At 46.9% G+C, this 24,247-nt stretch overlaps 1 protein-coding gene across 3 annotated transcripts in view; it reads left to right on the plus strand.

Annotated features, from left to right (window-relative positions):
- The window catches only part of PLXNA1 (plexin A1), an 812,782-nt gene that overhangs the window by 485,124 nt on the left and 303,411 nt on the right, over nt 1-24,247 (plus strand). For all 3 annotated transcript variants that reach the window (XM_069643382.1, XM_069643384.1, XM_069643383.1), the window contains exons 6-8: nt 2,700-2,823; nt 3,323-3,476; nt 14,880-14,979. In XM_069643382.1, the coding sequence (XP_069499483.1) occupies nt 2,700-2,823; nt 3,323-3,476; nt 14,880-14,979 (378 nt within the window). The remainder of the gene's footprint in view (nt 1-2,699; nt 2,824-3,322; nt 3,477-14,879; nt 14,980-24,247) is intronic.

Raw genomic sequence — 24,247 nt, forward strand, 5'->3', positions numbered from 1 at the left:
TGGTGTGTCAGTGGGGCAGGAGGGTGTGTCAAAGGGGCGGGGGGGTAGCCAGTGTAGTGTTGAACTCGGTGAAGATGAGTTTTTAGTGGGCAAATGATGACAGAGGGAGCTAGGTGGGGGGCGTCATGACTTTGAAAAGCTGGGGGACCATGGAGTCGAGCTTTCTCTTGGTGATGGATACGGAAGGGAGGAGAGCAAGAGTGGAAGGGGGAGGGAGCGGATGCAGCAGGTAAGTGGTCAGAGGGAGAGCGGTCAGAGTGGAGGATTGTAGGGTGAGGTTCAAAGGAGCTTCCAAGACTTTGTCAATTGCCTGATTCCACTATGATTTGTATTTAGTCGCGCAAGAGATCTGAGGTAGTCGAAAGGTGACATGTTATTTTAATTTGGAAATACAAGTCATTTGCTTCGAAAGCTACAAGCTATATCCACTCCCTCAAGTGGTGGAGTACAGGGTAGGACTGGTCTCTAGAGAAAATAAGGCATTGCCCGAAGTGCAGGTGCAACATGGTGGGGGGGTTCCGGGTTTTTGCTGCAAGTGGGTCAGTCTGGCCAAGGTGGGCCAGCTTGAGTTACTTCACTGTGCCGCTAGTTGTTTTGATGAGTATTGATAAACAAATAGTCTTTAAAATGTAAAATTCACAACACATTTTACCAGAAACTCCCACTTGTGTACTGCTCAGTCTGTCGCAAAATGAATTGCAACTGTGGGGCTCTCTTTCATTGGTGTCCAAGCTAATTGTATGCCCCAGACCGACCCTGGTGGAGGAAACTCTGCTAAAAAGACATGAGTGGGAGACGCAACTACCCCCAGTCATCCTCTATGCCCTGCACCAACACGGCTCCTAATTTAGGCTAAATCAGAACTATCAGTCAATCGCTGCCAATGACGCAGCCTTGAGTGTCGAGAGTCGGTTTATAATGGATAGTTAGGCATTCGTGAGAAGTTGAACCATTGAGCGTTGAAAAGTCAAGGACCCACTTTCTAGCTGCTGACTCAATTTGCTGATTCCCATGTAGCACAGCCTAGCGAGTGGCGACTCCCTTCGTATCCCATTGCTGATACTGCTTCTCGTCCCGGCGCAAGAAGGGGGAAGGTGGTCATTCCTGCGTTCCCCTTAAGGCGGTCAGTTGGGGTTTCGTGATCTTCTGCTGATGCTGCCTGAGACAACCAACTTGTTTCACCTGGACCACTGCAGTGTTCTTGTGGGTGGCGTTTGAGCTAGTGCACCTCTAATTTGCTTGTGAGTAAGGTTGTCAGCAAGAGAACGGTGTGAGCTCTTGTGCCGTCGAAGGCATCCATCCTTCTATAATGCCTTGGATGACCAGATTTTAAAAAACGGAAAAAAGGGAACTGTCATAGACATAGAAGTAGGACTAAAGTAAAAACAAAACGGTAGTCCTACTTCGATGTTGCTGGCCTTTTGAGGGGAGACGGGAGCTGAACAAAGGGTAGGAAGAAACCGAGCAGAGGGGTCGTGCATTCCAATGCAGAAGTGCCAGTAAGAAAAAAGAAGGAAAGTGAAATGACGCACAAGGGGGAGTGGGGAGAAGAACCTAGTCGAGAGCGTTGGGAGCGCTTACTGGTATAGAAAGATACGAGTGAAGAAAAGTAAGCAGGAGTCAGATTATGAAGAGATTTAAAGACGAGGCCAAGAAAGTTCGCGTAATCGGGGGTGATAAGGGATCCAGCGAAGTGAGGCTTGAGAGAGACTCGCGAGGGGGTGAGGAAAAGACATATAGACCAATTATAGACCGAGCGGAGTGAACTCTGGTGAATAGCAGGAAGACCAAAAAGAAGATTCCAACAACAGAAAAGATGAGAAAAATATTAGGACCAGACACAAACAAAGAGAAGGCCTGGCTTTCTGAATATTAAAGAGGTGAAAACACAGGAGTGTGCAATAGCGTCATTTGTACAGAAAAGATAAGGGAAGTGTCAGTATAAACCCCAAGATTACCGGCAGACCATGATATGGGAAGAATTGGGGTGGGTGAGCGAGGTGGGAGAATAAATGTAAGAACAGTGGGGATGGTAATGGCAGGAAAGAAGCAAACCTCTGTCTTGGAGGAATTGGGTGTTCTGGAATAAGTAAAAAGCGTACCTTTTTGTTTTTGGTAAGACTTAGGGCTCCTCCCATTACCACTTGCATATTGAGTTAATCCAAGTGTCGTTCCCTTTTTGCGGCAGCATTGGCCATGCAAAATTTGTTATCCAACCTTCTGATAATTGTGCTCCCCAATTTCTGGTCACCTGTGGACTAGAATTCAATATTGGCCATGCATGCCGACAGTCGAGCTTTCCCCTCAGTTTCTGACCCATCTTCAACAATGGCTTTTGGGGGAACAGGCGACATGCTGCTTATTCATAATCTTTATTGGGGATTGATGCCTGCCTTGGGGCTCACATTGTGTACGAAAATGTTATCTTCCTCTGGTGCAGTTGCCATTTGCAATGTGTGCAGGTTTGGCATTGCTAAAATGTAATGGCATGAAAAGAAATGGTTGTGTAAGTCTGTCCAGTGTTCCCTAAAAGGTTCTTTTGCATTTTAGTACTACCTTTTAAATATGAACCCATTTATAGTATACAGCGGCAACAACGTGCATTCGTGAGTGATGCCCGTGTGCCGGCATTCATTTTTGTGGCTAATGATTTCAGGTGGCTGCTGGTTCCACTAAGCATTTTGTGTCCCTGCTTTCAGATGCTCCCGGAAAGACAAGTGTGACCGGGCAGATGAGCCCCAGCGGTTTGCTTCAGACGTGCGCCAGTGTGTCCAGGTCACGGTCCAACCCAAGAACATCTCTGTCACCATGTCTGAGATACCGGTAGGCAGTGGCGTTCTTGTGACTCGCTGAATGTTGCACGCTACTTTCTAGGTGGCTTGCTGCTAATTTAACTTGCTTGGATCATTGGAATGCTTTTCAGCAGGAGTAATGACTGGTCAGGTGTGCGTGTGGCTAGGTGTCTGGTAGCTAGTAGACATCCGCTTTCTGAAAATAAACATGTTCGCCTTGGTGACGAGTGAGGCATCCAATTGTGCCACTTGAGCTTCCATTGAGCGAAGGGGTTGGGAAGAGGGTTGGGTGATGAAATTACTCTCCCTTAGACTATCTGTTTTTGTGGGAGGTTGACTTTCCATTGGGGTTGATTGTCTGAGTGGCAGTCATGTCCAATGGAAGTTGACTTTACCTTGGCCTCCTGGGGTAGGGGAACGCTCCTTGTATGTGGCGGTGAGATGCTGGGTTTTGGGGCTCTATGGTGGCTGGGAGGGTCAAGCATGTTGGGTTTTGTTTGATGTTGGTTTCCCATCTCCTTTGGTTGCAGCTGATGTTGCAGGCTTGGAATGTCCCCGATCTCACCATCGGGGTGAACTGTTCCTTCGAAGATTTCACGGAGTCCGAAGGCTGGATTAACGATGGCAGCATCTATTGCAGCTCCCCATCGGCCAAGGACATCATTCCCATCACTAGGGGCAAAGGTGAGTTCTGGGGTACCGACTTTAAATTAATCGCTGCAAATGCAAGAGAGAATGGTGCATGTAGGAGGCAGCCATGCCAGGATCCCCGCCAAACCATGGTTTTGGGACTCTGTTACGAGACCCCCCCTTCCTAAGTCAGTGCAGACTTAAAGATGAGTGTTGGTGCTAACTTTACACTCATCCCCACAATTTCCAAGCCGCCTCTAGCAGTACGTTGACAATGGTTGGCCAAGGCTGATCTTAACTTGATTTCACTGAATGGGGAGGTGATCTTTAGGTGAATTTCCACCTATCGGGAGTCCCCTCTTCAAGGTAGTTGATCTCTTAACTTTAATGCATCCAATGCCTGCGTTTGCATTTACAAGTGTGATATGGTAAAGCGATTGAAAGTTATTTATACCCGATGTCGGTGCCATTGGATCACGCCGAGATGTGAGCTCTGCACAAATTTCCTTTAAAGGTCTCCTCCCTGGAATAATCATCATGGTGACATCCAGAGCTCTGCCAAATGTCAGAATTGTTCATTTGCGAGACTTGTCAAATTACAAAGAATGAACTAATATGCCCCCCCTTACCCCCCCCCCCCCCGCTTCAGCACTGCTATCCATTGGGAGATTTTTTCAGTGTCTTGGAGCATATACTGCAGTGCTTTCTTAAATATTGAACTACATCTGCAGCTATTTTAAAAATCTGGTTAAGTTGCAAAAAGCTGCACCATTCAGCTCCTTGGAGAGACCGCTTTGAGGCAGTTAATTGCCCCCTATTTGTGTATTTCCAGAATGATGACTAAACGTAAGAGGAAGGTGTTGAAATACCTCTTGAAACAAGGTGTCCATGCGACCCCACCCCCGCAACTCCCTCTTCTCGGGGACTCTCAGCTACAGAAACCTGGAGCCTCATAGTAAAGGATGGGGTGTGGGGACGTAGGTCCGTCTCCTATAATTCCAGCTGTTGGGTGAATGCATGGACCATGGTGGGATGTGTGGGGTGAACCGTATGATCTCGAGACAGCAGAGGCTTCGTTCAGTACTTCGCCAACATCTGGCTCACTCCCCTCACTTCTACAGTTTAGGAAGGAACTCGAGCCCCCCCCACCCTCTTCTTAAGGAATGGCTCCTCCCTAACGTAGTTGCATACACCATCCACTCCCCACCCACCTGATCCCCACTGTTCCTACCCTGGTCACTTTCAGATCCATTGCTGACAAAAGATCCCCGCTCCCTCGTTTCCCTGCTCCCTAACCTTGTTCTCCCCGTTATGATTGTAAAGTGCTACGTTGTTTCCCGATGCTCGGTCCGAGCTTAATACCCTAATAACGGTCCCAGCATCGATGACCTAGGTGCCTTATGCTTTTATTCATTCACCGTACCCTCTAGCGAGCAAATGTTTCATATTTAGGCATTGAAAAGGCTTGTGGGACCTCCTGATTGATGGACCTAACAAGGGAACACAATGCCAGAGTCCTGATCTAGCCAATGAGCAGTTGCCAGAGGCTGGGTGGAATCTGGAATGCAATAATGGCCTTGAAAGCAGGGCCGTAACCTGGTTTTGCTCCAGAATTTCATTAATGCCCGGGACATCCATGTGGCTCCTGGACTTGAAAGCCTTAATGAAATGTGTGGTTGTCTGACGGCCAACATTGATCATGTGGGTACGCGACGGGGATCAATTGGATTGCATTACTGCAATACATGTCGCGACTTCCAACGTGCGTGATGCAGCTCCCACGGCTGCCCAGACCGTGCTCAGGGTGTATGGCATCTTCCAATGGATTCATAGAAAACTGGCAGGAAATATTCTTCTGATGTTGTTGGGGGTGGGGGGGGCAATTTTGATGATCGAACGGTACTGGGACTATACAAGGTACAGGGTGCCCCAGTCTCTACAGCCATTTGCTTTGAAGCACTGGGCACCATTGTTCAGTCGGATGCAGTGTTCAGAGATCATGTGTCCAGATGTTGGGTCAGTGGGAAGGCTTCTAGGAGCGACAACTGAGGCGTCCGAATGAGAGCCAGGTGTGCAGTCTGCATGATCGAGCCCATGGCGCACACTCGCTGCATGATCGAGCCATGATCTGCAACCTGCAGCCCCCCCGGATGTTCTGGGGTGTCTCCCATGATCCCTCAACATTAAATATGCCTTCTAGCACTGATGGGAGTTGTGGCTCAACACATCCGAGAGCCAAACGTTGCAGACCCTGTCGGACTGGGGCATAAAGTGGTCTCGGCACTAATGAAAAAGTGGGCCACATTTGCAAATGGCAACTCATTCCTTTTGTGACACTGTATGCATAGTACCCAAGGGGGAGGTTTTTGATAAAATGTGATGCAAATTGGACATTTTAAAGAATATTCAATAACACTGGCCAAAACTACTAGCCACCTGGTGAAGAAACGTATCAAACTGGCCCACAGTAGCATTTTACATTTTTCGTTCAGGCATTGGCTTATGGCCATATAGGTCAGTCCGAGCCTGATTGCAGACACCTGTTTAAAAAAATAATAATAATTAAAAACACACCGATTTCCTTTGAGCCACGTCACGCATCCCACAACGCCACCTAGTAACCATTGCTGGAAGTTCACTCCCAGCATTGGTTACGAGGTGGCGCTGTGGCACGTGCAATGCGGCTCAAAGGGAATAGGCTTTTTCACTGTTCGGGTGGAAGGTATATTTTTCTAGCCTTTTTAAACCCACAATAATTTTACGTGTGTGTATACACATCTCAGTCGTGTCTGTGTTGACGAGCATGTGGGAAGAATGCGTCCTCTATGGAAATGGCATGATTGTGATCTGTTTGGGGGCTGCTGGAGGCATGACGGCACAGGTGTGGGAAGGTTTGTTGGTGATATGGTTGAAAAATGACCCAGGGGTCGTATAGTTGGTTCTGTCAACCTAGGCAAAGGATAGAAATACAGTGCAAAAAATGCTGGGGCCTATGTACCTGCACCCCTGGAGATGGGATATGCCTGGGACATCTGAGGGGGAGGATAGCTCAGCGGCAATGTGCTCGCCTTGGAAGCAAGACGACACGAAGCAACACAGGTTCGATCCCTGGGTTCGAGCTTAGAAACCTCTGGGTGTTTAAGCGCGTTATAAATATGCAACTAAAACGAAATAAAAAAATTCCTGTAACAGCGCCTCGATGTGTGAGCGCTTTAAAAATGCTTAAATACATAAATATCCTAAAAGTTCTGAAGGTGTTAACCGTGCGTTACACGAGTGCATTTGGGCTACTCAGTGGAACGCTATAAGTATTTAATAGAATATAAGAGGGTGGGAAGGAATTTGACCGGATGAACTAGAGGTTTGGAAGGCATGCGTTCATGTACGGTAATAGCACATGTATGGGTAAGCGTGCCGCCGAATTGAGCATTTCGGGGGCACCAAAGTATGAGCTGCAGAATCAGTGTAACTGTACCAAGGGAAAGTGGGGCTTGGGGCTGCTTCTGCACTGTGCCAAATCACCACCACAGTGGTATCAGAGTGCCTATGATGTGTGGGAGGCTTGAGTGTATATGGAGTACTGCACATTGCCACAAGAAATGTTCTACCTGAGAGTTTTACCTTGTTTATCTTGTACTGTGAATTTGCTGTAACAGCGCCACGATGCCTCAGGGCAGTTTTTTGGCTCGTTAACCAACGGGCTGTTGAAGCAAGATGGGGCCGTCCGAGGTCAATATTGACTGATTATTGTGCTTAATGCTGTGCTGCTTCTTACTGTCCCTTCCCGTTGTTTTTTTTTGGTCTCGCGATCCCTTCAATTCCTGCCCTGTATGTTTAGTACTGCCTTGGCTTTTTTGCTGTCTGTTGTTTCACACGTGGATTCGAGGGCAACCATCGCACGTCGTCAGAGGCATTGCTAGGGGGGGGGGCTCAGAGGGCTATAGCCCCTGGTCTTTTGGTTGTAGCCCCGGATAGAATCTCAGGAGCTACAACCAAAATGCTAGCTAGCCCCCAGTCCAGACAGTTCTGACATTAGCCTAGCCCCGGGTCTTTTCCAGAGCTAGCAACTCCCCTGCACGTCGTCACCTTTTATCTCGTCTGTGTGGCGAATTGCAATATTTGGAGTTTCACTTTGTGTGTACAGTTTATCCAAGATTTTCGGAAACTGAAAAACATTCAATGAAAAATAAATCTTGCTTTGGACTTTTCTTTCTGTGGCAGTTTCTGGAGCGTGAACATGTTTAGAAGCCATGTGTGCTCCCAGGTTTTGTGGCTGGAAATCGAGGTGCACATCCATCTAGTGGTGTGGCAGAATCAACCAGTGTGGCGACTACTCTGGAGTGGCAAGTGTCCGATCGGTATTAAAGTAATGAAATATCAAAAGTGTGATTATTTGTCGATTACACTGCACACATCCCCACCACAGGGGCCTTAAAGCGCGGATCCTGGCCTTTGCACCGGCGAATTGTGACTCTGCCCAGGGCGGCAGCCAGACCAGTCTGTGCGGTGAGAAGGAAACCGGGCCAAGAAGATCAGGAAAGAGTAGGAAAAGTCAGGGAGACAAAAACATACTTGCATCACATGGAATGAAATGAAAACATAAGGCTGGGTGATGTGGATTGTGGAGATGAATGAATAGTGTACAGTGTTTTGACCAAAAAATGTGATCAGAAGAGATGATGGCGTGCCTAGCATAATTTTCATGGATGCCATTCCTAGTGTGGTAGTGGAATTGCATGGAGGATTGTTGTGGACGATTGGTGACCTTGGCGTGTGGAGTGCCTAGGAATTGTGGGGGCTACTACCCTGATGTAGATTCCCCCCAATGATCGCCAAAGTGGGTTCTGGTGAAGGCAAGCCCGCTGACTGAGTTGTTGGCTTCAGGCAGAATGAGTCCTGGGTGGGGGGAGAGGGGTGGCACAAAATGAGGTCTAGGGGGACACAAAATGCTACTTTGGCAAGCGGATCTTCCGCCATCCAAAGCCATAGTCGGATTGGCCTGGGGGGGGGAGAACGAATGTCACCTTTGTATGTAGTGTATTGGTAAATAAGCCACTGGAATGCAGTATGAGAATTAAATTGGAGGTAAGATTGTGAAACATTGCATGGCAGGTTAGGGTAAAGGAAACACTCCCATTCAGAGCATCACTCTAGTGGGCAGCTGTCCATTTTAAGGCCTGTATTGAGGGGGTGAGGGCCATCCGGCACCTGCAACACAGGCATTCATCCACTGCTTCTGTGTATTCAAATGTTTCCCGACTCTTCCACTAGGGCACCAACATCCAGGTACTATAGACCAGAAAGCTCGGTGGAACTATAGACACTCTTTAAAGAGGGTGGGTTTTGACCTGCGACTCCGCTTGGGGCAAAGCCCTGGACCTGGCTGCCTGAAACTTCTGGAGGCCTGCTAGGAGCTTTATGGGAAGTGTATTGGGGGGTGTGAGAGCTTGCTCTCTTGTCCGGAGGGTTGGGGTCTTCTGGGAGTTCATCTGCATACTCTAGTTCGGATGCCCTTCTCAGCCTTGGCTGCAGTTACCTCACCTTGTTAATGGCGGGCAGCAGGGTAATCCTTTGGCTCATACAGGGTTGTAGTGTCTGCTTTTGTGGGACTTCATTGGGCGGGGTGGAGGGGGGGTTTCGCTGAAGTGTTATTCTGGGAGGGTGTGGACTGCTAAATCATGTCACTTCCCGCTGCTTCACAGCTCCTGGCCTTGCACAAAAGAAAAGGACATTGCAAATACAATGTAACATACCCTGTACTCTTTTCCATCGCATGACAAAAACAATTCACCATAAAGTGTGCATATAACAGCCACCATTCTGTCTGTTGAAGGGTGTCGCTCAAATAGGTATTAGGCATTTTTTACCGAACAATGTTAACTAATAAAAATACTGAATTCAAAAAATATATATATCTACGGGGGGGTTAAAACAGGAGAGGGGTTTGTGTGGGTTAAAATATGGGAAGTAGTGGGCTTGGTGAGTGAGCCCCACCCCCCCAAAGAACTTTTTTTTTTTTAATGCGATCTTTTTTTCTGTAAAAATATTTTGGTAAAAAAATGCCTTGCATAAAAAATCTTCGGTAAAATCACAGAAATTGGTTATGTACATGTAGGTAAAATGAGGGAAACTCCATTAATGAAAAATAGTCTTTGGGAACTATCAAAGTTTGGAAGGAAGAATTCCGATAAAACCTGAAAAGTGTGTTTACATCCCCATCAAGGTAGACGGAAGGCGTACATTTAAAACAAATCCTTAAAGTTTCACATGCATTTGTGCAGTCATACATTTGAAAAAAGTATGACTGCACAAATGCAGGTCTTGCGAAGTGGCTCCCAGTCATAGCTATTTCCCTAGCAATAGTCTGAATGGGGGAATTGGACGGTGCCCAGGCAGGTGACCCATGGGCGTAATTTTAGAGGGGGCAGGGGTGTTTGTCCCCACCTAATTTAATGGCACACTATTTTGTCCCCATTCATTTGGCTGGGGCACCTTTTTTCAGATGTCATGTCCCCCCAACATTTTCAGCAAAGTTACTCCACTGGGCAGGTCCATCTTCCACAAACCCTTTCAAAACACAGGCGGCCATCTTTAAAACCTATGGAAGCCCACATTCATTTGCACCGACATGGATCCCCAGAAGGGGCATTTTTCGAGCGGCAGGATGCAGTGCATTTCACTTCACTCAGTCGATCTACATCTCTTTCCAGAGGCAGCCACAGGACTGCTGGTGATGGGCTCAGTCTCGCAGGCTTGTCTCAAGCGCTCACACCGTCTCATGTCTCCACCTGTGTTTAATATGCAAACATCCAGCGCTGGAAATGGAAAGAATGGAAAGGGGATCCCACAAGGGCTGCAGTGGGGGTGGAGTTTGGAGGTAGGGGTGGAGTGCTGAGGGGGCGGAGTTCTGAGGAGGTGGAGCTGGCAGTTGGACTCCACTCAAAGGAAATTTCTTTCATGCTGCTTCTTTCATTTCATGGCAGTGGTGCACCAAAATACTGTTGGTAATGCAGTGCTTTTTAGTACATTACGGGATCCATAGACACGCTCTAAAGTAGAAGGCTACCAGGGTAGCTTAGCAGGTTGAGAGACCGTTGCTCAGATGTTATATATTCAAAACTCGTTAATCGTATGACTTTTTGCAATTCCTTATTTTAAAAAAGTGCGATAAATGTGATTGGCCAGGGGATGGGTTGGGCTGGTCACTTGCTTATATATATTCAGGGCAGAGGTGGGGGTAATTGTGCTCTCCCGTAGTGAAAATCTGGCACCTATGACCCTGGTTTGATTTCCTAAAAACTGCTGTCAGCACCACAGAAGCATTTGTGATTAACCAGTTTGACAAGCATATAACAACTTTATAAATATAACCTAAAACGCAAAGGGGCACATAAATTAGAATATTTGTGGTAGTCTGATAAAAAAAAAATATATATTTCAAAGAAAACTAGTGAATGCAAGCAGCATATTTCAGTTTGGAAAATACTTTTGTTTTTTCTACGGAAGTGTGAACTTCACATTTGAGAAACAATAGTGTGCCCAGCATGTAGGAAACCTGCTTTCAACAGTGATGTCCCCTCACAGTAATGTTCTTGGCCCATTGATCCCCTTGGTGTCTCAAAACAGGCAAGCAAACGAAGCCTGCAGATGTGCGAAAGACGGCTGGGGCCAGAGGCGTTGCTGGGGGGGGGCAAAGGGGGCTATAGCCCCTGGTCTTTTGGTTGTAGCCCTGAATAGAATCTCAGGAGCTACAACCAAAAGGCTAGCTAGCCCCCAGTCCCGAGATTAGCGTAGCCCCGGGTCTTTTCCAGACCTAGCAACACCCCTGGGTGAGGCACAGAGCAGATTAGATCACCGAGCCCCCAGCTTCCCTCAGCGAAGGCTTGGCATAACCTGGTCAGGGCTGAGGCTGGCCGGGTCCCAAGATCCGGCCAGAGATCTGATGGCCAGACCACTGGCCAGCGCAGCAACAATCACATTTACAATTTGATAGTTTTGCACCTATAACAAAAATGTCTAGTGCCAGCTGCTTGAGTCCTTTTTTGTTGTAATAGAGACGGATTCATATGCAGTGGGGAGGGCCCCTGGAGCATTTTTCCAAAACGAGGAACTGGTTCCTGAAGAAAAGCTCCCTTTTAAATATTGGGTGCATGTCACTAGTAGGTGGGAAAACTCAGAAATGTTGTTATGAACGCTACCCTTCACAAGAAGACGCCTTTGTGCGTTGTGGTTGCAGCTTCTGCCAATCCCCGGCCTCGTGAGTGGGCAGAGGTCTTGTGATGCTGACGTGACTCTGGAGTGGGCGCAGAGCGGAGAAGGGCAGCGCTCCTGCTCCGGGGCTTATCCGTGAATTTCCCACCCGCCCAAGACTCCAGCGCTGCCTCTCTCCGCCATGCACAAAAGATGAGGGCTTCTATAAATACCCCTTCTCCTCCCAGGCAGAGGAAGGGAGCAGAGGACGGGGTGATGAAAATAAACAACTTGTTTTCTCTCATTACTGTTAACAGCACATAATTTGCTGGCTCTGCCACTTGTCGGTTCGCTTGCTACCCTGAACTTGAGCTCTGGCTGGTCTGCTTGCTTTCCTGTTCCGTCTGTAGCCAGGATGCAAGTCCTCAAACAGGGCGGGGGGAGCGATGTCACAGGAAGTGAACAAGTCTTAACGTGAACTTATCGTTTTTCATTCAATGTGCCTTTTCTTAACGGAGAAAAGTGCACAGGACAAATGAGCATTTAACTAGGGACGTCATTTCACCAAAAAATCCAGAGCTAGCGGAAGTGACATCAAACGACCCTTTATCTCTGACATCACAGGAAGTGATGTCATTTGACCCCACCCAAAGTGATATCGCGGTAAGCGATGGAACACATTTCATCCCTTGACAAAACAGGAAGTGGCATCACATAGCATTGTTCCTAAGTACACTACGAACAATATGGTTACGTGATATATATTTCATACATGAATGGACCACCTTATGGATTAAGATCGTGTGTATAGGCCCATATTACCAATTTACTGTGAATGCTAGCACACATCCAAGGCCGAATGATAATGATGTGTTATTATATAGCACTAATGCTTTAACGCGTCCCTGGCAAATCCTAAATTATGTCCTTGCATTTGACTGTCAGGAAATTATTCCTCAAAACAAATAAGCGCCAGTGTTACGGTAAAAGTGTAAAAGTTTAAAAGGTGTGCACCGCTTAAACCAAAAATCTGTATCGAAATATTCCCTGCTGTGGAACAGTATCACGATGAGCCACTACAGGCGCTAGGATTCCACGTTCATGTGGCCTTGTGGCTGTCTGGCATGGGTTCGAATCCCAGCTTTGGTGGAAACCCATCCATCGCCCACTAAATTGGTAATTCAATTAAATGGAAAAAAAGTACCGCTCTGACTTCCTGCCTCAAAAACACACAACTGGAATTTGTCTTGGAGGGGGGGAGGGTAGAAAAATGGGCAGATGCATTCACCAGCGTGAATAGTCTCTCATCTTTAGTGAAAAGTACCTTTCTTGGCGCATTTAGACCTCGCAAGCTTTAGACACCCGCCCCCCCCCACTGCTTCATGTCAAATGGACCCAAGTATTTGTGGGTGTCCAGGATTGGCATAACAAACATTGACCTGATAAATAATTTGGACTTATTTTGTTTGGTAAAATCACGCATCTGAGATTCGGGTCCAGAAGTCGGATCTATGTTATGATGTCAAAAAAAATCCCTGTGAAGCACAAAATACTGTTTTAAAAAAAAATCTTTTTGACCCCACTTCCTCCTATCTATATATATATATATATATATATATATATATATATATATATATATATATATATATATATATATATATATATATATATATATATATATATATATATATATATATATATATATATATATATATATACACTAATCTACTGGTGGGGGGGTGGTTGAATTCGCCAGAGGAGAGTGACTCTAGCCTACAGGTGGAGAGTGACCCTAGCCTACTGGTGGAGGGTGGTTGAATTTGGCAGAGGAGAGCAACCACAGCCTACAGGTGGAGGGTGGTTGAATTTGGCAGAGGAGTGACCACAGCCTACATGTGGAGGGTGGTTGAATTCGACAGAGGAGAGTGACCACAGCCTACATGTGGAGGGTGGTTGAATTTGGCAGAGGAGAGTGACCACAGCCTACAGGTGGAGGGTGGTTGAATTTGGTAGAGGAGAGGGACCACGGCCTACAGGTGTGGGGTGGTTGAATTTGGCAGAGGAGAGTAACCCTAGCCTACAGGTGTAGGGTGGTTGAATTTGGCAGAGGAGAGTGACCCTAGCCTACAGGTGTAGGGTGGTTGAATTCGGCAGAGGAGAGTGACCCTAGCCTACTGGTGGAGGGTGGTTGAATAGTCGTGTGAGGTAGTTATTCAAGGTGCAGTGATGCTGGCCAGCAGGAGAGAAGGCAACATCATGGCCTCGACAGCCTTATCTGAGGAGAGGGCTTTAGGGCAGTGACGATCTGCTGTTGGCTAAGGGTGGCATTTCGTAGAGGGCCAGTAGATGGGCAGTGGTTCCATTTAATATGTCAAAAGCTTGTTGGAACAATCTTAACTCATTTTCTAAACCTTTTAGCCTCCGACTTAGTGAGGGTAGGGAGAGATCATGCCAAGGGGGGGAACCTGCCGTGCCAGGTCTCTGTCCCCATAACCTTTTTGGAATGGTCATGGAATTATGAATTGGTGGGTTTTCAGAATGTATTTGTTTTTATTTTATGTACATATAGGGTGGAACAATGCTCCTTTGATCACAAAGGAACGTACCACAGATCTGAAATTAGAGCCAGGAGCTTCTTACAATGGGGTGAGTTTGAGTGACATTATGATCCGGGAATGGAGGGCAGTAAATGATACGGCCCCCGTGGACGGTACATGGTTGGACTTGCATAGATTAAGGACAATCAACATTAGACATGTTAAGTTGCAGGTAGGCGGTACGGCCAGCTGTGTTAGGCATGTATGATTATGGTGGATGAAGTGCTAGAGTCGAGGCTGAGAAAATGAGGGACCGGTGCAGGTTGGAGGTGAGAGGAACATTTTAGCTTGAAGGCAGATGAGAGGTAGGTTAAGAGGGTAACTTTGAGGCTTTTGGTTTGGTTTTGAACAAATCACAGAAGGCGAAAGCGGGAGGTGGGGCGCAGGGGCTCTGATGGTGGCAATGTGAAAAGGAACTGTTCTGCAAGAGGCACGTGGTTGGAGCACGGAGAGGGCCACCAGGTTGTAAGGCCTTTTACATTGCTTACCATTGGTAACACAAGCTTTGAACCTCAATCCTTTTAAGTTGCCCCACAATTTCATCTCTCCCTTTCAGAATACATCCATGACCAGTTTTGAAAATGTTTTTGGCACATGGGTCCAAGATATATGGTTTAATGGGGGTTCTTGATATGCGCACATTAATGCCCACTGTCATGTTTCTTCTTAGGATACAAGCAAGTGGTGAAACTCTACTTGAAATCAAAGGAGACTGGGAAGAAATTTGCCAGCGTGGACTTTGTCTTCTACAACTGCAGCGTTCATCAATCGTAAGTTTGTGTATTCGCTTCATCTTAAAAATTGTGTCCAAGTTCATGAATTTCAAGGGCCTCTTATTGTGTACCACCTACTGAAATTGGTGGCACGTACCCACTAGCGGCATTTGAGAAGCCAGGTATGCTTAGGCATAAGTTGAGGGATCCTTTCTAGCAAATAATGTCCATTAGCACCCTGAGCGGGGGAGCCAGCCAATCAGGTGGCTATGAACGAGGTCTGACACTACCAGTAAAAGCCTGCGTTTCAGGTTGCCTGGTGGCTGGCTCCCCCGCCTCCCTTCTTCCCCCACCCACTTCATTTTTTACATTTTTATTTTGTTCCCTCTCCCTCCCCCATCCCGCTTATCCGATTGCGGCGGTTATTCACCAACGTACCTGCTTTCCCCGTTTGGCTGCTATGGAAATTGAAGAGGGGCTCCCACCCTTCCAATTCCCTGGCGGCCATGTTGTAGTATTTTCTCTCTGAGAACGGGAAGCCGCAACCATTTAGCACCCTTGTCGAGCACTACACAGGTGCTAATGGCGATATGCCCCTCTGAGGCTGGGTCTAACCTGTGGGTAACGGCCTGCCACCCTCGTTAAGCGACCCAAACTTAGCTCTGGCCCTTAACTTGGGTGACGGCGGTTACCCACAGGCTTGGCCCGCCACCTCGGGGCATATCGCCTCAGGCAAATCGGATAGACTCCTGAGAAACCATACAGTTCCCTATGCCCTTCAGTGTGAGGTACTACATACTTTCTCCCACGATGCACACCCTCTCAAATCGCCTACCACACCACCATTTGCAAAATCTTGAAATTAACCACTTTCTATTTAGTTTTACACACTAAACTATAATCCTTTTCTAAATGGTTTTTTTATCGCAGTATGGTTTTATCAAACCATACAAGATGAAAATAACTTGTGTGCGTCACAGGTTCGAATACAAGTGGGGTCAGCGTAAACTTTCTTTTGTGCTACCTAGATAAGAGTAGCAAGTTTGTTAGATAACCTTGGTTCTCTTGCACAATGTGTAGTGTGTCAAGGCCTCCCAGTTGAAGAATGGCATGCAGGGTGTTGTAGCAGAGGTATTGAGCTCTATAAGCTATAACAAGATTTTTATTTTTCGTTAGTAGGCGGCACCTATAAGCGAAAAATATTGCATTAGAGCATGAAATGGCATATGAGGAGGGACACAAAGCGTGTAGGTGGTGTTTGGTAATTTGCCCGCCTATTGAATGCCCATGCTAATCCCTATGTCCATTCCCAACCATTTCCTGCCCTCCCCGCCTAAAACATATACTCCTGGGATCTCTTTGAGCTAACTTTATCCAGCCTTACCATCAATCTTTCTAACTTGTTTTTTAGTTTTTTTTAAGTGGTCTTCTGAGAGTTAATGAATTAATTGGAGTTATAAACGTGCTACTGGGTTAATGATAATGTCTTTACCAGGTCTGCCTACAGCCACTCTATTTATAAGCACTGAGTGGCCTTCCCTGAAGTCCTGTTAAACAAGCATTGGCAAAGCCAACAGTTTTGTGTATACATGTTGGGCATTTGCCAGACACTGCTATTGCACCCCCACGTACTTGCGCCTTTTTGCATCTGCTACCATCGATGGGCAGTTAATATCACTACGACCAAACCTGGCAAAGGCCTTTCCCATGCAAAAGCAAAAACTGTTGGTATTGGCAATGCTTGTTTTTATGGGGTTGGATTCCCCATGTGGGGGGGTCTCCTAATGGTCGTCTGTTGCAACCATGCACAGACTCTGGTGTCTACAGAAGGTGTATCGTTTAGGACTCATATCAGCACATTGAAGTGTAACTTGCCAGGCTTGCTGGTGGGAGATGAGGGCCTGGGGTTAGATGTAGTTGCCAGATGCTTGTTAATGTAGCGTCTGAGCAGCTCCACAGGGGGCATGTCCGCCACGAATCGGGGTGCAGAAAATGAGACCCACAGGGACGATCTGCTATTGGGAGCGAGTCACTGAAAGTGCAACACCGGGATGCAGATTTCTTAGGATTGTAATTGGTTATTTATAAAGTGCTTAATACCCAGAGGTTTCTATGCGCGGACCCGTAGATTAAACCTGTGTTGCTCTGAGTCGTCTTGCTTCCAAGGCGAGCACGTTGCCCCTGAGCTATCCTCTAGGATGCCTGGACTGTTTGGATTTCGGGTGTGGATTGCAGGGTAGAGGGCGGCCATTACTGTTAATATGTAGACCAAAGGTTTGGTGTCTTTCTTGTAGGGTGTTATTGCACTTTCTTCACAATGGAGCTGAGTTCATGGAGCAGTCCATGTTGGGCTGAGCGAGCTGCATGCACAAGGGACGCACGGCTGCTGTTGTGACGTGCACTCGCCTTCACGCTGCATGGCTTCCGCGTCCTGCTCAACTGGTCCCCATTACACACGGTTCTGATCACTGACCGCCATGCCTCTCCCGAACATCTCGTTTGTCAAGGAGAGGACTATCATTTGATATGCTTTTCAAATGCCTTGCTTTGACCAACCTACCAAAGCTTGGCTGGAGTCTCCTTTCCGTCTCCGGAAATCGACCTTTAAGAGAAACGCCGGTGGATGGAGCCACCGCCTTGCGGTAAAGTAGTGCATAACGTGTGCCTGGTTGACACCATATTGGAAGCAAGGCTCTATAGTGAGGAGCAAAATAAAATGGAGGCGGAGGGGGATCAGTGATTGTCACGGGGTACACCTCCGTGTTTGCCATTTGTTAGGGTTTACCTGACATTTTCCCCTTGGAAGGTGGTTTTCCGGGGTGGAGAAGGAGTGGGAGTTGGGGAATTTGTGTCAATTTATTTTTTGTTAGGACGACACTTTAAAATAAACCCTTCTCCGACTATCTATGGTGTTTGTTCTCCTTGTTAAATGGCCGCTGTGTCCTAAATGCCCCTCAAGCTACATATTTACACTCTGACTGATGCCCCCTGCTGGCAGATTGTCCTAGATTCCTCGTTGAGCGTCATTCTGATTGTGCACATCTCTACAAGACCTGGTCCTAGTGCCCCCCTCGTATCTGGTGCAATGTCTTCTGTCCTGTGTCCTCTCTGTTTCCAAAGGGCTGTCATAATGTTACAAGAATGCGATGAGCGGTAGTAGCTTTAGGGAGGTTCTAGTTCCGAGGCCCCGCTCGTATACTTTTGCGTTACTAGCCACACGTAGCACCATCGTTGCACTTGTGCGCCTCAAGGCTGGATTGACAACGAGCGGACGTTAGGCCAATGACTGTGCAAAGGCCGATGGATTCCCTTGCGGCGCGTCTTCCGTATTATCCCTCTACGGCCGCCTCGTCTTGTGGCCTCCTCGGCCTAGAGCACGGTCTTCAGTCTGCTGCCCCAGCGTAGGGTGGCTTGTGGGGGTATTCTTTCAAGCCTCGCTTCCCCAGTTGGACTCCGCCAATGGGCACCAACCGCTGGCCTGCATTTCTCATTACCCTCCTTCAAAACCCAGCGGGGAAGGAGAGGGGGCGGCGAGAGAGATGGAATTGCACACTTTCAAATTAATATCCGCCTCAGAAATTCCATTGCATACATTTGCATATGCAGCAGCTCAATTAACTTGTTTGTGGGTAAAGCTAAAAGGCTTTTCATTTTGGAGGGGAAGAGTGCTTGGGAATAACTCCACGGTTCTTTGATAGCTGCGTTATTAAATATTTCCTCAATGACTTGTCTTTTAAAAAAAAAAAAATGTATAAAATCTATATGGAAAGAGCTGAGAATCCCTGTGGACCATGCTTTTTCCGGGCATGGAAGCCTCCGGGGCTGCAGTCTTTGGAGATCTCAGATACCTGGATACCTCGCATGTTCTTCCGCATGAGAAATGTGAATCTACATATTCCATTTCAAGGTTCCGTCCCTCAGTGATGTCAGTTTCCTGCTGGGAGTCTGAGCTGCACTAAAACCTGCCGCTCCGATACTCTCTGTAAAGCGGTGTAGGCTACAGCATTCATGTGGCAGTGGACCAAATGTGATCGCTCTGGGATCCCAAAAACCTCAGGGGCCAAGCGCTTCAGTGGCCACAACACGATTGCATCTGTATGTTCTGGTGAAAAGATTACATGGGTGCAGGAGACATGTGGAATCCTGAAGGGCACTGGAATGTCGCCTTCATAAGCAAGATGGCTGCCACTAAAATGGCCGCCAGGCGTGATCTAGGCCAGCAGTGGCTAATTCCGTGAGGAGGTGGTATAGGGGTCGGAAAATACTATGAACCTGTACAGCTTACAATGAAGTGCGATGTGCAGAGATTTCTAGCAGATTTAAATCCTTTTTTAATTTGAGTTGTGTTAAAAACCTAAATCATGGCGGTGGCAAGTGCATAGATGTGTTGCCCATTAACAATCACCCTAATTGGCCGTTCTGTAAGGTCCTACCCAGATCAGGGTACTGGGATAAGGATCTGGGGTGGGTGGGGAAGATGCCCCCGTCTACTTGGCACCTCTTGCCCATGCGTGGCATGGGGTTACCAGGCAGGCCATTTATAACCGTGTGCAACTAGGCACCTTGTGTCAATGTTTGGATGTTTCATCGCTGAGAGATTATTAAAGCCATTGATTTATTATCCTGCCAATGTTGAGGCAGGGACTAATGAAGAGCGGGGTGGCAGAGACCATGCCAGGCATGTGAATCGGACGTGGTTTCATCCCAAAGGCTAGTGTTACCTAGCAAAACCCTACTTAACCAAACCCTGAGCGCAAGACGCTATACACCACATGAAATTATTCTTTCGCTTTCCTTTGCAATGATTTTGTGGTGGAATTATGTTTTCCCTCCTGACCCCATCGTTGGTGCATCTGTTGAAAAGTATGCCAAAAAAAACATGAATTATGTGCCTTAACTCGATCAATTAAAACGGTGCTAGATCCTTCTCTCCTCCACCACACTACACGATCTCCCTTCCTCATTCCACAGGGAGAACACGAGTAGCCTATGAGGTGAAATGGCCTCCGTCCAGATTTGGTGGAGGCCTGTTGGCTTTCACGGCCTACATTCAGAATTAGGCCGGTTTTTAGCTCTGATTTCTAGAGTATTGGTCACAAAGCTGGTCTACTAAACACATTAGAGCTGGCCTGCATTGGCCTAAGGTTCCAGGCATTGGGTACTAAATGTTTGCTTTAGAACAAAATCCAATGAATGAGAAATCTTCTCTCCTCAAACCAGATGAAACGAAGGGTGGAACAGAGGAAAGCGCTTCAACTTTCCACTTGGATTGAGGCGATTCAGATGAAATCACAAGACTGTAGTAGTAGGCCGAGAGCGGTGAGTACGGATTCAGTGCAGGCCAAGGTTATTGTGAAGAAAAGAACCGCATTGAGGGCTCGAAGACATGGGGAAAGGAGTGCTTGATCAAATACCTGAAAATGTTGCCTTATGTATTAAGTATGGCGTTGTATTACCGACACCATTTTTGTGATGTAAAGGAATTAAGATGAATTTACAAAGAGTAATTACGACGGAAACCATTAGCCATTTAAAAAATCGTCCATCGTTCATATGAAAATGCCTTTTGCATAAATACCTTCTAAAAAAAGGTCTCTACAAAGGTTTCCATGTGATTACATCGAATTTTTCATTGTGGAAGAATTCATTGACTTTTTTGGGTGCGGGTCTGTTTAGAAAATTGTACCGCCAATGTATGCAAGAGACGACCTACCACCCCCCCCCCCCCCTGTGTACCTCCTACATTTATTCCCTTGACCCAGCGCCCAACATACATTTGAGGCAAAATGTGATGGAAAAATTGAATTCATTCTACCACGATGGAAAATCCAGCGACCGAATCTACCTATCCCGACAGAGAGACTGTCGCCTTGGGCTCATGAGGTATGACTAAGTGCCCATAACCCCAAATTAGAAAACAGTAAATGAACTGGAAACTAACCAATCCTCGTAACCGCATCACTCAAGTTCCACAAACCAAGAAACTGAAGACATCCAAAATGACAAACCACACTGATCACCAGGCTTTCACCGGTCATGTGGCAGGGGCTGCCACATGATTCAGAAGACCTCTCCGATCAGGTGGAAGTAAATACGCTCTACCAAGGTCTGAAGAACTCTGTCCATTTGGGGCAGTCTCCTCCATCCAAAGACCTAATGCCATACTTCACTGCACGCTGATGGATCGCTAAAGATTGCAAATGTTATAGACAGATACCGTTCAGAGCTTCCAAAACTGTTTAGGCTAGGCCATCCCAAACCGGACATGGAACGTGTAAGTGTAGCGAGTTCAGATGGTCTAAGGTGGAGGCTGCATGCTCTCGGATAGACTGTTGTCAGAATGGGAGTGGCCTTGTTCTTTAATCAAAGGAGTGTCCTATTCTGCCAAAAGGTAAAATAGACCTACTGGTCCTCATTATAGTCAAGACTAATGGATCAGTTGGGGAGCCTTGACTCGGAGTCAACTTGCAAATTGCTGGCTGCACTACCACTGTTTGTTGCCTTTATTTATTGTGATTTATCTGTTTTTCCTCTGCTTTGCACTTTCCACTTCTCCCCCCTTCCATGCACTTTTCCTCTCCCCCTCTCCCATGCACTTGTGCGTTCTCAATGTCACTGGGCCTAGTAAGATTGCTGTTTTGTTCTCCTCTGTTCCCCTCCATTGCCTTATCACGCTCTGAAACACTTGTGTACGAGCGCGATAGAAATAAAATATCAATAACTGATAGAAACCAATGGTTCTCAACTTGGCATCATCCAGTATCCATATCAGAAGATGAATTTATGCCTTCAGTCTTCACTCCCCTCAGGCACTGGATTGGAGGCCTAGGGGGAGGCCTTGGTGAGTGAGACCAATGCCATATTGCAACCTGTTCTCATCAGTTGCTCTTAGCTTTGCAACCCATGTTCAAAACATGGATCAAATTCAAAACCATGGCAATCGCCCACAAATGCCTCACTAACCTAGCTCCTAAATATCTTACCAACCTGCTAACTCCAACCCAAACCACCAAGACCACACGCTCTGCTACAGCCTTCCTTCTCTCTGTTCCGAAATTCCAAAGAAGAAAGGCAGGGGGGGGGGAAGCAGCTTCCCAGTTGTGGCAGCCAAAGGTTGGGACACCCTACCTCTAGACATTAGATCTAACCCTTTCCACACTGCATTCCACATAAAACGTAAAGCCTGGTTCCTCACTTCCAATGTGTAGCCTCTGTGCCCCAATGCTTAGTGTTTTCCTTATACAGCACACTTCTGTGAATACATCTGCTCTACGTCATTTGTAAATTACCTATGTGCATAAGGTTGCACATGTAAATACTACGGATTATGTACTAATGGGATTACGTTGAATGTAAATATCCCATGTCTGTAAATATTCTTATGGTTTATGCCAAACCACTGTTTTCTATTGATGCCTATGGTAACCCTGTAATGTTTATTACCTGCTTTCCAGCGCCCAGATACCTACGGGTTTGGCGCACGTTACAAATGCTAAATAAAATAAATGGGTCTTCCTTGGAATAACACTGCAGACTTGCGAGCACCCTAAATCTTTAGTAGCAAAGCTGGTCCTTCGTCCAGTTGGTATCATCTGGCCATGGAGGTGCTTGTAGCCTGATGCACAGGGCCGTATTGGCTCATAGATGTTGATGCAGCTAGCTGTGGTGTTTTCACTTTGGGCCTACACAGGGATTTCCAAACATGGCCACACCCGTTATGAAGGAACTCCAGAAGAGCGATTTGACCACCTCCCTGCATAGCGCGGTTGGGACTTACAATCGGGATGCTTGTTCTGTAGGAACTGACGTCTTCAGTTCCTACAGAACAAGCAGTTGAGGCTAGTTGGGTCGGAGGTCAAGAGCAGTTCACAGCTCGCCATCTGCAGTACTCCACACGCCATCTTGGCTTATTAAAGCTTTTCATTTGTAATACCCGGCCTGAAGTTAGTTCTGCTCTCGCCTTCCTCCATAACTGAATAATTTCCACCACAGTTTGGATGTTCTCTGTGCTGTGAACGGCTGCTTGTTGGCAGTTTTGAGCGCAGCTTGGCCTGCACGACTGTACGCAACCCAGCAGAGAACGTGGGAGTCTTCTGAAGCGCCGAAGGGCAGAAACCATTGGCCAAGCCAACAGAGACGAGGCCTTGTGTCGAAAGCTTCACCCTGGGGGTATCCATGCTGGTTGTGTATTTTCCTGTTTGGATTGCTAATAAAATCACTCCTCCGCCCGCCTGTACGCTGTCTAAATGAAATGCTCTTTTTGAGCGCTCTTAATTTTGTAACATTCTGCACAGTCACGCGCGCTAATTGCCACCAAGCTAATGGAGAGACGGCTGCAGTTTAATTAGGAATCTGCTTTGACAAATAGCTTTGGAAAGTATCATGCTTGCAGTAGATGGCCTGTGAATAAATTCTCCTGCAGGCTCCTTGCAACTGTGAAAAGGAGCTTCTAAACAGGTGCCCCCCACACCTGTTCTAGAGGCTTTGTGAATGTGGGAGCCAAGCGGTCTGTTTGGAAGCAAGAGATTTGTATGGTATGATAGGTTATTTATAACGCGCTTAATACCCAGAGGTTTCTAAGCGTGGACTTGGGGATCAAACCTATGTTGCTGTGCCGTCTTGCTTCCAAGGCGAGTACATTGCCCTTAAGCTATCCTCCGGATGAGATGTGTAGCTCGCCGTAGAGCAGGCGAGCAAGCACTTCTAGGTTGAGAAGTTACTGTGGGGCCATATAGACTTCCCAGTTTGGAAACCAGGATTTAACTAATGAAGAGTTAAGACTTCAGCATACACCCCAAAAGCTACAGATGTATTGTTTTTAAAATGGCCGCTGACCATTGCGATCTTTAGTCCTAGAGACCAAATCATTGAAGAATATAGTTCAAAACCTTTTTTTTTTTAAACCTGTCTGGATTTCTTCTTCCGGTTCAACGGAACGCTACCCAACATACATAGGTTGCTGTGTTTGCGCATTGAGTTGTCCGTGCATCTCTCATGCACCCCATTCGCCCTCCATTTCCTCGCCAATGCTACCTACCCACTAGAGATGGCAGTCACTCGCTTTGATGCATATCCAGCAATTGGAATGTGTTTTTTCACAGCAAAACCTTTTCGGACCCCTTGCCTTTTCTTTGGATACAGTGTGACGCGACTGCCAGCCCTTCGCGGGGTGCGCAATCCTTGCAGTGGTAAATGCGTCTGTCGCCGCTCCCATTCACTCTTTCTAATTAGAACTGTGAATCTGTTAAATGAATGCATTTGCTGAATGCCGGAGCCATTTATTTAGGAAGTCTCCAGTGTAAATAAAATTATATCCGTCTATCTG

This window comes from Ambystoma mexicanum, chromosome 2p, assembly GCF_040938575.1.
Source record: "Ambystoma mexicanum isolate Mex_15411 chromosome 2p, UKY_AmexF1_1, whole genome shotgun sequence".
Lineage (NCBI taxonomy): Eukaryota > Metazoa > Chordata > Amphibia > Caudata > Ambystomatidae > Ambystoma > Ambystoma mexicanum.